General features: G+C 33.2%; 1 protein-coding gene across 1 annotated transcript; it reads right to left on the minus strand.

Annotated features, from left to right (window-relative positions):
- Positions 1-226: 226 nt before the first annotated feature.
- LOC107850443 (protein BREVIS RADIX) lies at positions 227-13,103 on the minus strand. Its single transcript, XM_016694973.2, has 6 exons — positions 12,598-13,103; positions 9,019-9,188; positions 3,524-3,909; positions 2,869-2,998; positions 1,608-1,894; positions 227-826 (listed from the first exon to the last, which is right to left on the minus strand). Exons 2-6 carry the CDS (start codon positions 9,124-9,126, stop codon positions 748-750), a joined length of 990 nt encoding a protein of 329 aa, XP_016550459.1. The 5' UTR covers positions 9,127-9,188; positions 12,598-13,103; the 3' UTR covers positions 227-747.
- Between the last annotated feature and the right edge of the window lie 604 nt (positions 13,104-13,707).

Raw genomic sequence — 13,707 nt, forward strand, 5'->3', positions numbered from 1 at the left:
TATCTTTACAAAGGAAAAAAAGTATCTTCATGCATATCGATAGCTAATTATGTCTCTCGATAGACCCAAAATCGAGCACCCAAAATTGAGATTTTCAGTAATTATGCAAAATGTCGGATTTTTGAGTAATTAAGCTTCGAATTGTCGGGATTTATGTTGTTTGCCCCAAGATAAAAGAGAAGCGATTATGTAATTTAGAGATTAATAACATTAGTACACCAATACAAGTTTTTTAAGCATCATCAGCTTTTGATTCAATTTCCTTTACTAGAAAGTTGTGTTACAAAGAAAGACAACTAAAGAAACAACCTAAGTAAAAACTAGGAGATCCACCAAGCCATTCAACCAAAAACTGAAGGCAAAATAAAGCCCAAAAAAAGAATTTTCCCAAAAAAAATGTATAATTAGAGATCAAAAATGCGATGACACAAAAAAATAAAAAGTGACTAGGAGGAGAAATAACTATATACTTCAATATGAATCTGGTATAAGCTCTTTTAAACTGCCAAGAATGGTGCTTGAATTGCCTGATGATATCGTTGAGTTAATCGCTTTGAAGAAGCATGGTCGAGAGATAGATGTCCATACATTGATAACGGATGTATGGATTCTCGAGAAGAGAGGAGCCGTGGTGGTCACATTTGGACCGTCTTGATCACACTAAGTGAATCAAAAGTTGAATCTACATTGGATCTTAAGTTCCAGGGAATAATACCTTGATAATGCTCTTTGGGAAAAAAACATGCTTTAAAGGTACTGATCTTGTATTCTATCCCTGTTCTGTTCCCACCACTGCTTCGCGTTCACCTCCCCAAATTTCTCACGACTGCATAGATCAAAAAGAAGTTAGAAGAAGCCATTTTCAAGCGTGTAAAGTTGGAAACATCTAATCTGAACGTAAAAACTTGTTCAATTCGCGCTCAAACTTCTTGTTCTGTATTACATTGGTTAACCAAAGGACATACAGGTAGCCAACTACTCGAACTATCAAGATTCCCCTGTCAACTGAATGTCTAAATCAGCTTTTCAACGCCCCAACTCTTGTCCAACTGAACTAATCCAGCGTGCTAGGAAAACAGAACTTGAAAACAACAACGATAACCTATGTTGCTCGGACTCTTCAAAAATGTCAGCGGGTGCGTGTCGGATTCGCCAAAGCTAGTGTATTTTTGGAGAATCCGACACGAGTCCTCGCAACTTAGACGATAACCACCTTGCTACAATCCCAAACAAGTTAGGATCAGTCATATGAATCATTGTTCATGTCACTCCCCTTATAACCCCCTGAAAGTTCAATATTATAGGAATAAATAGTTTCCTAACATTACAGGTCCTCTGCATTTCTTTTAACCAGCAACAACCTATATGCTCGGACTCTTCAAAAATGTCAACGGGTGCATGTCGGATTAGCCAAAGCTAGTGTATTTTTGGAGAATCTGACACGGGTGCCGCATCAAAAATAAAGAGTCTGTACAAATTAGGCAACAACGCTACTCTATGGTTATATCTATAAATCTGACAAGAATATAGTAATTCCTGGCAAACAACGAGCTTAAAGTAGTCGCACTAACAAGGGAACTAGCGAAGAGTTAGAAAATATGAAATACCTGAATCTTACACGCCGTAGCTCTCTAGTGCCATCAGCTAGTTGTCTGATGGTTATATATACTCCTGGTTCATCTTCTGCTATCCATTCTGACTCTCCATCACCAGCAATGCTCGTGGCAACTGAAGCTCGTGAGTCAGTTGTCATCCTTGACGGTTCCATAGGCCCAGGGGTGTAAGAACTGGATCCTCCATAGTTATATTGGCTGCTGCTGGATGGTCTATAATTTCTCTGAGGCCACTCTTTGCTTTCCCTAGGTGATCCAAGCCTTGAATAATTAGAATCTCTCTGCAGATAACCAAAAAAAGCACGAAATTTGAAATCTTAGTGAAGCATAATACATTTGAGGTTACATGATTAATAAGCACAGTACATTAACAAACGTTCAAACTTGGCCTCGACTGGCAAGTAAGCACTCCAACTTTGAGAGTGCATATCTAGAAACCGCAACTTGATCTGAACAGACAACTAAACACTCTAGCTCGTCTCAATTGCATCTCATGGACACCAGAAGCCGACGTGACACATAAATTTTGGGGGAATCTAGACGATCATGTTGTAAGTTATAGTATTCAACTGACACAGTGGAGATGAGTTGAGGTGTCTAGATGTACATACTCAAAGTTGGAGAGTTTAGTTGTCGGTTAACGGCGAATTAAAGTGTATCCCTGTAATAATATGCCTTCATAATAAGAGGTGTTGGGCAAAACTGGAGGTACTTGTGCTTCTGCAAGGGATCATAATCTTGTAAAATTTGAGTAGCTAGAGCTGTGATGACAGTTTAACTACGCCCATTGAGCCTAAGGTACACAAAAGGGTATAATGCAAATGTTCTATAAACAGCAAATTAACTCTCTCAAGTTGTTACCATAACAAACTGTTTCATTCAAACCAGTTTGCAAGTTCTTTAAACTGATTCCTTTGTTGAAAGTGTAAATTCATTCTACTGTGCAATTCAAGTTGTACTGGCACTAGCCATTTACTTTCAAATAGACGCTAGAAAATCAAGATATAATGGAAAAGGAGCAACTAAAACGGAAAAGCCGCCCCCAACTTGTGAATTCTTGCGGTAGAGTCTGATGCAATGAGAAATAGGATTTTTCTAGTAGGAGACGTTGAAATATAGAGGTAACGTGAAATAGTTCATGAGTACCAGTTGCGAGTATATTTTCAAAAGTTAATAGGTGATGTATATCGAAGCAGCAGCAAGTTGGATACAAGTACTACACATAAAATACAAATAAAAGGCGTAGTATTCTTACTCCAAGCTCAGACCGCCCGGGAGTGTCCATAGCTTGCTGATTAAATTTCTGGACATTGTAGAGCTCCATAATTCTGTCAAAATTTTCACCCCACCATCTTTGAGCTTGCCATTTGTCGAACATATCTCGACTTCAAGTTAACATGTGAAACTAATGTCAGTATACTTGGTATATTTTTAGTTTTTGTAGCGTAAAGAGGCAGTTGGAAAGCTGCATGCCATGTACACATACAATCAACTTGGCTAGTTCCTCAGATAACATACATACATATCAACGTAACCTTTTTCATATATTAAAAAAGGAAGAGTGTTATAACTGTAAACATGCCTATATTTTGAAGGGTGTGAAAGATGAAAACTCTATAGAAAGTTAACTATGAAAGACAAGACATCGAATACAAACAACAACTACATACCCAGTGAAATCCCACAAGTGGGGTCTTGGGAGGGTTGAGCGCGTGCACCTTACCCCTACCTCATGGAGATAGAGAGGCTGTTTTCGGAGGACCCTCGGATCGAATACAGCAAATCAAAGTACAAATGAAAGGGGAAAACGACAGTAAAGAAAACATAACAAGAAATAAGGAAAACAAAAGATGAGACATGAAACATTTCCCATAATCAAGTTTCAAGATAGAAAGGTTCTTGATATATACCTAAAGCGGATTCGTTTGAGATCATTTCCACCAGTTGGAAGAGAGACAAAAGTAATCTGAACACCAGGCTCCACCTGAGCAATCCACTCTTTTGGCCCCTCTTCATCTGGCAACACCATATCACCTGACTGGGAGTAGACAGATTCTCTCTTCTCATCATCACCACCGCCACTATATCCTCCTGTAAATCTTGGATCTGCTCGAGGAGTTCGATGATGACGGTTAAAATCCCAAGTTGGAGTAGTACTTGAACTTCCTGGTTCATATGGAACTTCCTCTGCAATTGTTTCAAAATCAGGATAAGCTCTTTGTCCTCTCCTGTAACTGCTAGTTGGTGTACTAGACTTGCTGTTTTTACCAGAGACCTTTAATGCAATATCCTTGATCTGCAAATTTATACATTCATAAGTTTTACAAGAAGAACAAAGTTCGGAAGATGAATGCTTTTTTAACAAAATCGATCTTACTTTTTCGTTTATGCATTCAGTATTCGAAACTCCCTGACCCGAATATTATGCCACTAAAAGACGAAGTAGTCTTAACAGTTTTTTCTTTCTGAATGTTCTGACCCGAGATCTCCAATTAAGGATGAACCAGTATAAACCATTTCACCACGTTTCTCGGTGATAATAGAAATACCTTGGCTTAAAAGGAGTATAGTACAAAACTTTAGCAGCAGAATTTAGAGCCATATTTGTCAAATTTAATATTCTAATTTTGAAGAAAAAGACTAGTTAGACATTTTAATGTTGGTTTAATTATTGAATTAGGCAAAATACGTGAAGAAACACACAAACTTGGCGTCAGCTGGCAAGTAAATGCTCCTACTTTGAGTACGCACCTCCACTCATCTCTATTGTGTCAGTTGAACACTCCAAATTACAAAATGATCATCTACACACATCCAAATTTAAGTGTCACGTCAGCCTCCGGTGTTAACGAGACAAACCAGGACGAATTGGAGCGTTCATTTGTCCATCGATACCAAGTTGAGGTGTTTAGATATGCACTCTCAAAGTTGAAGCGTTCACTTGCCAGTTGAGGTCAAGTTTGAGCGTCTGTTTATATATGCCATTGGATTCCATATTGAAATGCTCAGGTGATTTAAGTCGTAGGAAATAAACTGTGTTTTCTTTTGACAATAGCCATTATTGCTGCACGTTTAGTTGAGGTGTGTGCAAATTAACTCAGATGGTCAAATTCAAATACAAGTGTCTCCATCCGATGAAGGATCGAAAGAACCATTTTATGAAAATTATTCAGGTTTTGAGACGAAAGAACAAGCTATCCAATATTAGGAAGAATTTCACTGATTACCCATAGTCAAGAATAGAATAATTCAGGGGAAGGTATTACAACGATAGAAAAAGACTGGCAAAAGATAAATTGGCTATGGAAAAGAAAATATAAAAAAGAAAACGACCAATGAAGACGGGTTCAAATCCCATTTTAGACAAAAATACGAGGTGACTTTTTCCGCGAAATAGCTGAGGCACGCACAAGTTGGTTGAATACCGATGTTAAAAACAGGTTCACATACAATCGAAGACAAAAATACTGGGTGACTTCATTTGTTTTAACTTTCTTGAGTCGATTTATTCGTATGCACAAATGGGCTGGACACTAATGTTAAAAACGTGTTCAAATCCCAATAAAGACAAAAATACTAGGTGACTTTTTCCATCTGTGTAAACTTTCTTGAGCTCAGATATTCGTAAAACAGCTGAGGTATGCACAAGTTGGCCAGGACACTAAAAGGGCAGCCCGGTGCACTAAAGTTCCCGCTATGCACAGGGTCCAGGGAAGGGCCCTACCACAAGGGTGTATTGTACGCAGCCTTGCCTTGCATTTTTGCCAGAGGCTGTCTCCAAGACTTGAACCTGTGACCTCCTGGTCACACGGCAACAACTTTACCGGTTACTCCAAGGCTCCCCTTCGACACTAACGTTAAAAAAAGAGGTGAAGCCTGATTGGTCCAAAAGCAATGACATTATTGATTGGTTAACCTTATAATACATAAAGTCACCTACTTTCACAAGTTAACTTCACTAGGTGTTGATCAATTTAATAATAAAAAGTATGCAAGATTGAGTAAGCACAAGACTGGAGAACAGTGGTTCATGGGACAAGAATTCAATGGTGGGACAGGTAAAAGAAACTTAGACTAGTCTTTTTCAGACATGCATATTGTCTTTTTCCTCAGAAACTACATTACTTTGGATTTTGTTGTATCAAAGATTACTGTACATTGCTTGACCATATAAAAGAATTCAAAAAAAAAAAACATGCTAAAGAATATAACTCAATCAACTTTCTCATGATGGGCTAAATCAGATATGTCATAAAAGATGATTGTAATCTTAACTAGAATCTTGTTTTATTGGAAAAGAATGAGATAAGTATCCAGTACCACTAGAGCTATGGCAAAAGTTGCTACAACACACTCCAACTTCTCAGGGATCCTATTAACTTGAACTCAATTTTAGGGCATTTTTGTCACTCTTTTGTGCTGAAATGGCATCTTTATTACATAAAATGGGATACACGTCAAAGGTGTGAACATCAGCTAAAAAGATTGACAAAAGGCGTCACGTCAGCTAAAAAGGATTGACAAAAATACGCTGAAATTTAGTTCGGGGGTGGGGGTAATAGAATCCCCGTGAAGTTGGAGTGTGTGTAACAAATTTGATGATAGTACAAGGAGGTACTAGATATTTTACTCGAAAAGAACAGAAGCAGATTTATATAATGTTGGTCAGTAAGGTACCCTATATTTGAGGGCAGGTTTAAAATAGTCCCTTTAAGTCCATTAGGTTTGCGAAAAGTTAACACTTTCAGTCTCCGATAAATATTTATCGAACTTATTTGTTAGACCACACTCGAAGGACTATTTCGCACCTACCCTCAAATATAAGGGGTCATCTGTAACTTTTAACTCATATTAGAAAAAGGGAAAGAACATAAATTCTCGATTCACTCAAGGAAAAGAGACAGAGATTAAAGGTGAAGCAAGGCAGATCTGGATAAATTATTTGTACATATTAAGTAAATTTTTAAACACGAGTACATAACTTTGATCAAAGCTATTAAGTTTTATTGAACGTGCAACTAAAACTCTACTTCGCTCCAATAAGGACCAACAGAATGACTGGATATCTATAAAATACATAAATATCTAATGAAATATGAAATATATGTAAACTGACTCGAACATTATAATGTTTTTAGAAAAAAAAAAAGACAAAAAATAATGTAGCATGTGCTGCTATCAATCTCTTTTTGATTTGGACTTCCACAAGTGGCACTATGTTTTGTCTACATCATCTCGAAAACACAATCACCTTATAATATTTAAATCTTAAAAAGCTTCCCCTCTGGTCCAGTTAATTAACTAACAATTTGTTTGTTAATTTGTCACAACTTATTTACACTTATTAGATAACAATGACTGTTTAGTTTTAAAGAGTCTGACAAGAGTACGACAATATTTTTAAAGAGTCTGAGCAACATAAATTTTAGACTCATAAATAATTTTCGATCTTGTTTTTCTACATAACGAATAAGGGATATGACACGTTCAGTTATTAACAACGATATGTGATCGCTGAAAATTAATCACGTGACACTATAGTTCGAAAGTAATAGGACCCTGTGAAGTTGGAATGTATGTAGCAAATTTGGTCATAGTTCAGGGGTACAAAATGCTTTTAAGAATATTTTATAAGATTACATACTCCAACCAAGATGTTTTTCAATAAATAATTCTACAATAACTATAACGTACTCAGTGTAATTTTAAGATAAAAAAATTATTTTCGATAGATCGTCAGCACAATAAATAATTTTATGTCATGAATATTATAGTGTCTACCAAAACATCGAAAAAAGAGAAAAGGAATATTTGAATGATGATGAAAAATAAGAAGAAAAACTTAAGCTAGGAACATCATGGGACCAATTTAAAAATTAAACACATGATCCAAGAAATAACATGGTTATGAAGATCCAACCTAATTGTAGGGTAAAGTAAGTCAATTTTTTATTTATATCATAGTGCCCACAAATAAAAGCCTTTATTGATCTTTGAAATCTCTTGGATCAAACACATTTGAATGGTCCTCTCCAAGTAGCCCAAAAGTTTCATTCTATTTTATACCCAATTCCAAAACTAGCCCAGGGCTCAATTGATATGTGGGTCCCAGAGGATAAAATGTGGACCCCACTAAGAGATTTTTCAAAGGAGGGATGTGTCGAGGAGAGGCTCGTATCTGATTAGCTAATAGGTGAGGCCGTGAGGCAATAACTTATCAAGGCAATGATCAGTAGTTAGTTCACGAGGGTGGTTCACATGCTTTTATTTTAAGTTTATTTCAAAAAGAATCTTACATTTTCATATTTAAAAATAAATTTATTTGAAATTTTATTTTATCCTTAGTGAGATTATTTATAAACATACTTCCTCCGTTTCATAATAAATGAATTGTTGGACTTTGACACACAGATTAAGAAAAAGAATCAAAGACATAAATTTAACATAGTTTTTCATTTTTACCCTTATTCAAAGTACAGAATCATATTTATTTTATCCTTTTTCAGTTGATGGGCCCCTTGATTGTCAAATCCTCAAGGGTAAATTTAGAAAAAAATTTTAATGATTCACTTATTTTGAAACACCAAAAAAACTCCAACAATTCATTTATTATGAAATGAAGGAAGTATTTATCTGAGGCTTGTTTTAACAACACATGTTTTAAAAACCTTTCTTCAATTTTGTGTCTAATCAAATAATGCTACATAAATTAGTACATAGGGAATATACCATTGATTTGACATATTTTTATCTCTTTTATAATTGTGATGTTCGGATTAGCTCGTCCACCTCAATTAATTCTACGAGGTACCTACTTGATCTCACAAGCACATGAACCGAATAATTCTGTCCACAAAAATTTGAATATACGAAAAAAAATTACCCCTATCTATTAAAATTTGGACAGATGAAAAAAATACTTACCTAGTGCCTTTTATTTTTGTAGAAATTTAAACATGAAACGTTATGATTTTAACTCTCTTTTCATTGACCAACAGGCCACATCTTGAATATTGGATCGACATGTTTGAAGCAATGCAAAATTCTTTACTATTGAGCAGTATGATGGGATGATTAAAATCTCACCACTCATAATCTAACTTGAGTGCAATAACAACAATAAACTCAGTGTATTTTTACATAGTGGGATCTGGGAAGGATAAAATGTACGCAGTTTATACCCCTACCTCCGAGGAAGTAGAGAGGTTGTTTCCGATAGACCCCCGGCTCAAGTTAATCTAACTTGGGTGCATATTTTAAAAAATAAATTTTTATTTTTATATAAGATCATTTTATTTGCTGAATTGATAGAATTGCGTAAATTTAAATTAATCGAGCTATTAAATTTAATAATATTAAAAATTACATGGAAAGTATTGAGTAAGGGAAGGTGTAGGATAAGAACCTGGGCAGTCAAGCTTTTGACTGATTCTTTAGTATTGGGGGTCCCACGTGGACCTTCTTCTCCTCCATCATCATCTATTTTTTGCTTACAAGTTATACACGTCAGCATTTCCCTTTTATTTTTATTTTTATTTTTCTTTTACTTTTTTGTCACTTTCTTCTCCTTAGTACCTGCAAAAAAAAAAAAAAAACCTTTGATTGATTTTTTTATTATTTTTTGACAGCAATAATCATGAGTTTATTGAAGGAGAGCCTTGGAATAACTGATAAAATTATCTTCATATGATCAAGAGGTTATGGGTTCAAGCCTTAGAAATAGTCTCTGACAGAAATGCAAGGTAAGGCTGCATACGATACACCCTTGTGGTGGAGCCCTTCCCTAGACACGGTGCATAATGATAACTTTAGTGCACCGAATTGTCCTTTTAATAACCATGAGTTTATCAACAATAATGTATTTTTGAGAATTTTATAAGTGAAATTTGAAAAGAATAATAATGTATATTCAATCTTATTTCTATCTTATAAAGGTTGGAAAGTCAAATTTTGATGGATCTCAAACTTAAGTAAAGCATAACAATCAATAAAAAAAATTTGAAAGTGTAAAATTTAGTTTATAAAGTTGAATTAAGGGGTAAATTAGTAAAATTATTTTTCTTATTTATAATTTCTTAGGAATCGGAAATAGCCTCTCTACTTTTTTAAGCTAGCGGTATGATCTGCGTACATCTTATCCTTCCCAGACCCCACTTTATGGGAATACACTCAATTTATTGTTGTTGTTATAATTTCTTAAGTGTAAAAAAGTGAAAGTGATCAATTATATGGAACTGATTGAGTATACACTCTCTTCCTCTTAAAATAGTTAATATAAAAACAACTGACATGTTTAAAAGATCAATAGATAATTAACTACTTCTTTTAACTGTATACCTAACAATGATTATTCTTAAATTAAGAAGCACATAAATAAATGAAGATTAAAGAATTAATAAAAAAATACTATATTATTAGTTCAATCACTCCAAATTAACTTGTACTTAAGAGTTGTATAAAATCTATACATGCCTATTATTTTGAAAAAGATAGAACGGATTTGAATTAACATACTTTTTCCGTCTCAAAATAATTGACATATTTGTTAAAAAAAAATTATCTTAAAATAATTGACATATTGAAGAGATCAAGAAATAATTAATTATTCTTTTGACTCTATTTTTAGTAAAAATTATTCTAAATTTAATAGGCCCAATAAATAAAAATTAATAAAAAATATATTAATGAAATTATACTCTTAATTATTTTTTCTTAAAAACTATGTAAAATCTAAATATATCAATTATTTTGATACGTGGGGATTATAAAAGAAATGTGAAACGATATGACACCACTTGTAATAAAGACTTTAATCAATGTGTGCTACACATTTTCCCAAAAAACTATAGAGACAATAATTAATTCAAGAGGAAGTCACCTTCCACAAATCAATAAGGGAAATAAAGAGAAAAATTAACATTATTCTAATCAACACTTTATGAGAGATTGTCCTTTTGTCTCAAATAAGCATACTTTATAGGAGCAAATAAATAAAAAAGACCTAGCATTTTTTTTATTATTTCCCAAGGTATTTTCACAGCCGATAGTGGTGAGACTAATCCTTTGTTTCTCTATCAGCGCACTAAACGATAGAAAACTAGCCACAGAGTTTGCTCCATTAACCAGAGGCGGGGATCGAATCCTCGACCTGGCCAGCATTTCTTTTTCTATTTTTTACTTTATTACATTTTTTTTATGAATATTTTATTGCCTATTTCATTTACCTCTCCCCACTCTAAAATAAATATTATTTTTTCTGTCTCAATTTATATGACTTATTTTTCTTTTTATTCGTCCTAAAATATTATATTTCTTCATTTGACAACTATAATAACATCATTCTCATTTTATCTTTGATGATCTCATTTAATAAGAAAATACAACTAAAAAATAAAACATTAAAGTAACTTTAGAAGGAATAATTTTATAAACTTTATAAAGTCTGTCATTTATTTCTTAAATTTTGTGTCCGATAAAATAGCGATACATAAAATGAGAGAGGGAGAAAGTAATATTTTAGTTTGAGCTCACCCCCTAAAAAAAAAAGGACTATGAAAAGATCAAAATACCATTTATTTAGTACTCCCTCTGACTCATTTTAATTGAGTATATTTTATTTTATATAATGATAGAAATCATAAATTAAATAATAAATTTTACTATTTTATTCTTTACTCATGTTAATGATATTAATTGGACATAGAAATAGATATTGAGCTTATAATTATTCACATTTAATGTATATTATTATTTATAGAGGTAAAATAAAAAAAATTAATTAATTTTATTCTGATTTAGTAAGTGATCGTGGATGGGTTGCTCTTCCCTTAATCAGATGTCTCGGGTTCGAGTTCTGAATATGAAATTTTTTTAATTGGAAGTGCTATCCCCAAATAAGTTTTATCCAGTGTAAATTTAAATTAGTCGAATTTTAATATAAATACCAAAAACTGAATAAAAAATTAAAATATAATAAAATATTTTATTTTAATAAAATGAATAACTAAAATAAAACGGAGGAAGTACTACTTTATTTAAAAGGGGAGAAAAAAGAAGAAATGGAATTTTTGGGAGAAGAGAATGAAAATAGGAGTAGTCACTTGTTGAATTCCAATCCCAATGTGTTTTTTCTCTGTGCCTGCTTTAAAGCATCACACACATATATATAATACAAAAAGCAAAAGAATAATTTTATTTTATTTTTTTAGAAAAAAAGATCAGCATGAAATTCTTTTTTAAATTTCTCAGACTCCATAATCGAAGTTTCCAACGCATATTCATCATCAATATTTAAAAATAAAATTTAAATATTCAAAAATTCTAGAAAAAAATATACTAATATAGTAATATAATTACTGTTACTTCAATTAATTAAATTAGATAATTACTTCAATCAAATTAAATTAGATAATTTTTTTTTAAATGTAGAAATCAATGAGCTTTTTCGAACTTCAAAGTTCAAATTCTACAATCATATTCTTCAATTTATTTCTTTTATCATTTATTTATCTTCATTTATCGTATTATTTGTTATGATTATACTTTTTTACCATAATTACTTTATTATTGTATTTATTTTTACTTACTAATTAAAATATGCTTTACTTAAGCATAGAGTTTACCTAAAGATTTTGCATTCATCCTATTTTTTTCAAATCTTATTTATGAAATTATACTAAATATTCGAATATGTTGTTATTGTGAATCCAAGCCATTGAACTATTCTAAAAGAAATTCGAACCTTCATCAATAAAATAAAAAGTTTAGAACTTAATCAAATAAGCTACTAAGATTCTGCTTGAATCAAAAATAACAAACATACAAAAAAGCTGTATTTTTTTCTCCTCTAAAATGCCTCAAACCCAGCAAAAAATATTGAAATTAATCACAAAAAAACAAAAGAAACTGTATTTTTCTACTCCAAAATGACTCAAACCCAGCAAAAAACACAGAAAATTAATCAAATTAATCAAAAAATTCATACCTGAAATAGTCGATGAATTTCGCATCCAAAATCGCTAATTTTCTCTGTTTTAGCCAAAAATGTATCGAGAAAAACCTAAGCAAATCGTAAATAATATACCAAATCAATGACGAATCTTCAGCAAAATAAATTGGTACATATTCGCCGGCGCCGGAAAAGTACCGCCGGCGAATATTAGGGAGAGAAAATTGAGATTCTTGTCTCCAGGTTTTACGTATAACAGTGAGGAAGAATCAGAATCTGGAAAGATACTTACTATATAGTAATATATATTATATAGTTTTTATATACACACAGTGAGGGTGTTATTGTGTGAAAACAAATAAGGAATGGAGACAAAAGGGAGAAGAAGACGGGATAATGTTTTGAGGTATTTATAGAAACAGATGAAGTGACGCCGTCGTTTTTCCTTGTGTCGTTATCTAACGGAAAATTGTGTAGTTTTATATAGTGAGACATGACATTTTGGGGTGTGTGTGGGGAAGTGGAGGGGGTCAATTAGTTTCTGTGAGACGAGATATAACGAACATGATCAGTATAAGAAATAAGAGAATAATAAATATATACGAGAAGATTTGGTCGTGGTTATGGTGGTAGGGGTGGGGGGAACGCTCGATTAATTTTTGTTGAACGAGATATAAAGAACATGTCAATACAAGATATAAGGGGATAACGAAACATATATATTTCAATCAAATGGAAAGATTGGGTTGCGTCGGGGGGAAGGGTCTCAATTAATTTTTGTTGGACGAGATATAAAGAACATATCAATACAAAGAATAAGGGGATAACGGAATATATATATATTACTCGAATGAAAAAATTGGGTTGCATTGTGGGGGTGGGGTGGGGGAGGGGGGGCTCGTTTAGTTTCTGTTAGACGAGATATAAAGAACATGACTCAATACAAGGGATAAGGGAATGAGGGAACATACACGGAAATCAATACAAGAAATAAGAGGGTAACGGAACATATATACTTCACTCGATCGAGATTTTTTTTTTTTTTTTTGGGGGGGGGGGGGGGGGGGGTTGGGGGGGGCAGGCTCGATTAATTATATAGAACATGATTCAATACAAGAAACAAGGGCTTACCAGAACATATCTATT

The sequence above is a fragment of the Capsicum annuum genome, chromosome 1 (assembly GCF_002878395.1).
Source record: "Capsicum annuum cultivar UCD-10X-F1 chromosome 1, UCD10Xv1.1, whole genome shotgun sequence".
NCBI classification, from domain to species: Eukaryota; Viridiplantae; Streptophyta; class Magnoliopsida; order Solanales; family Solanaceae; genus Capsicum; species Capsicum annuum.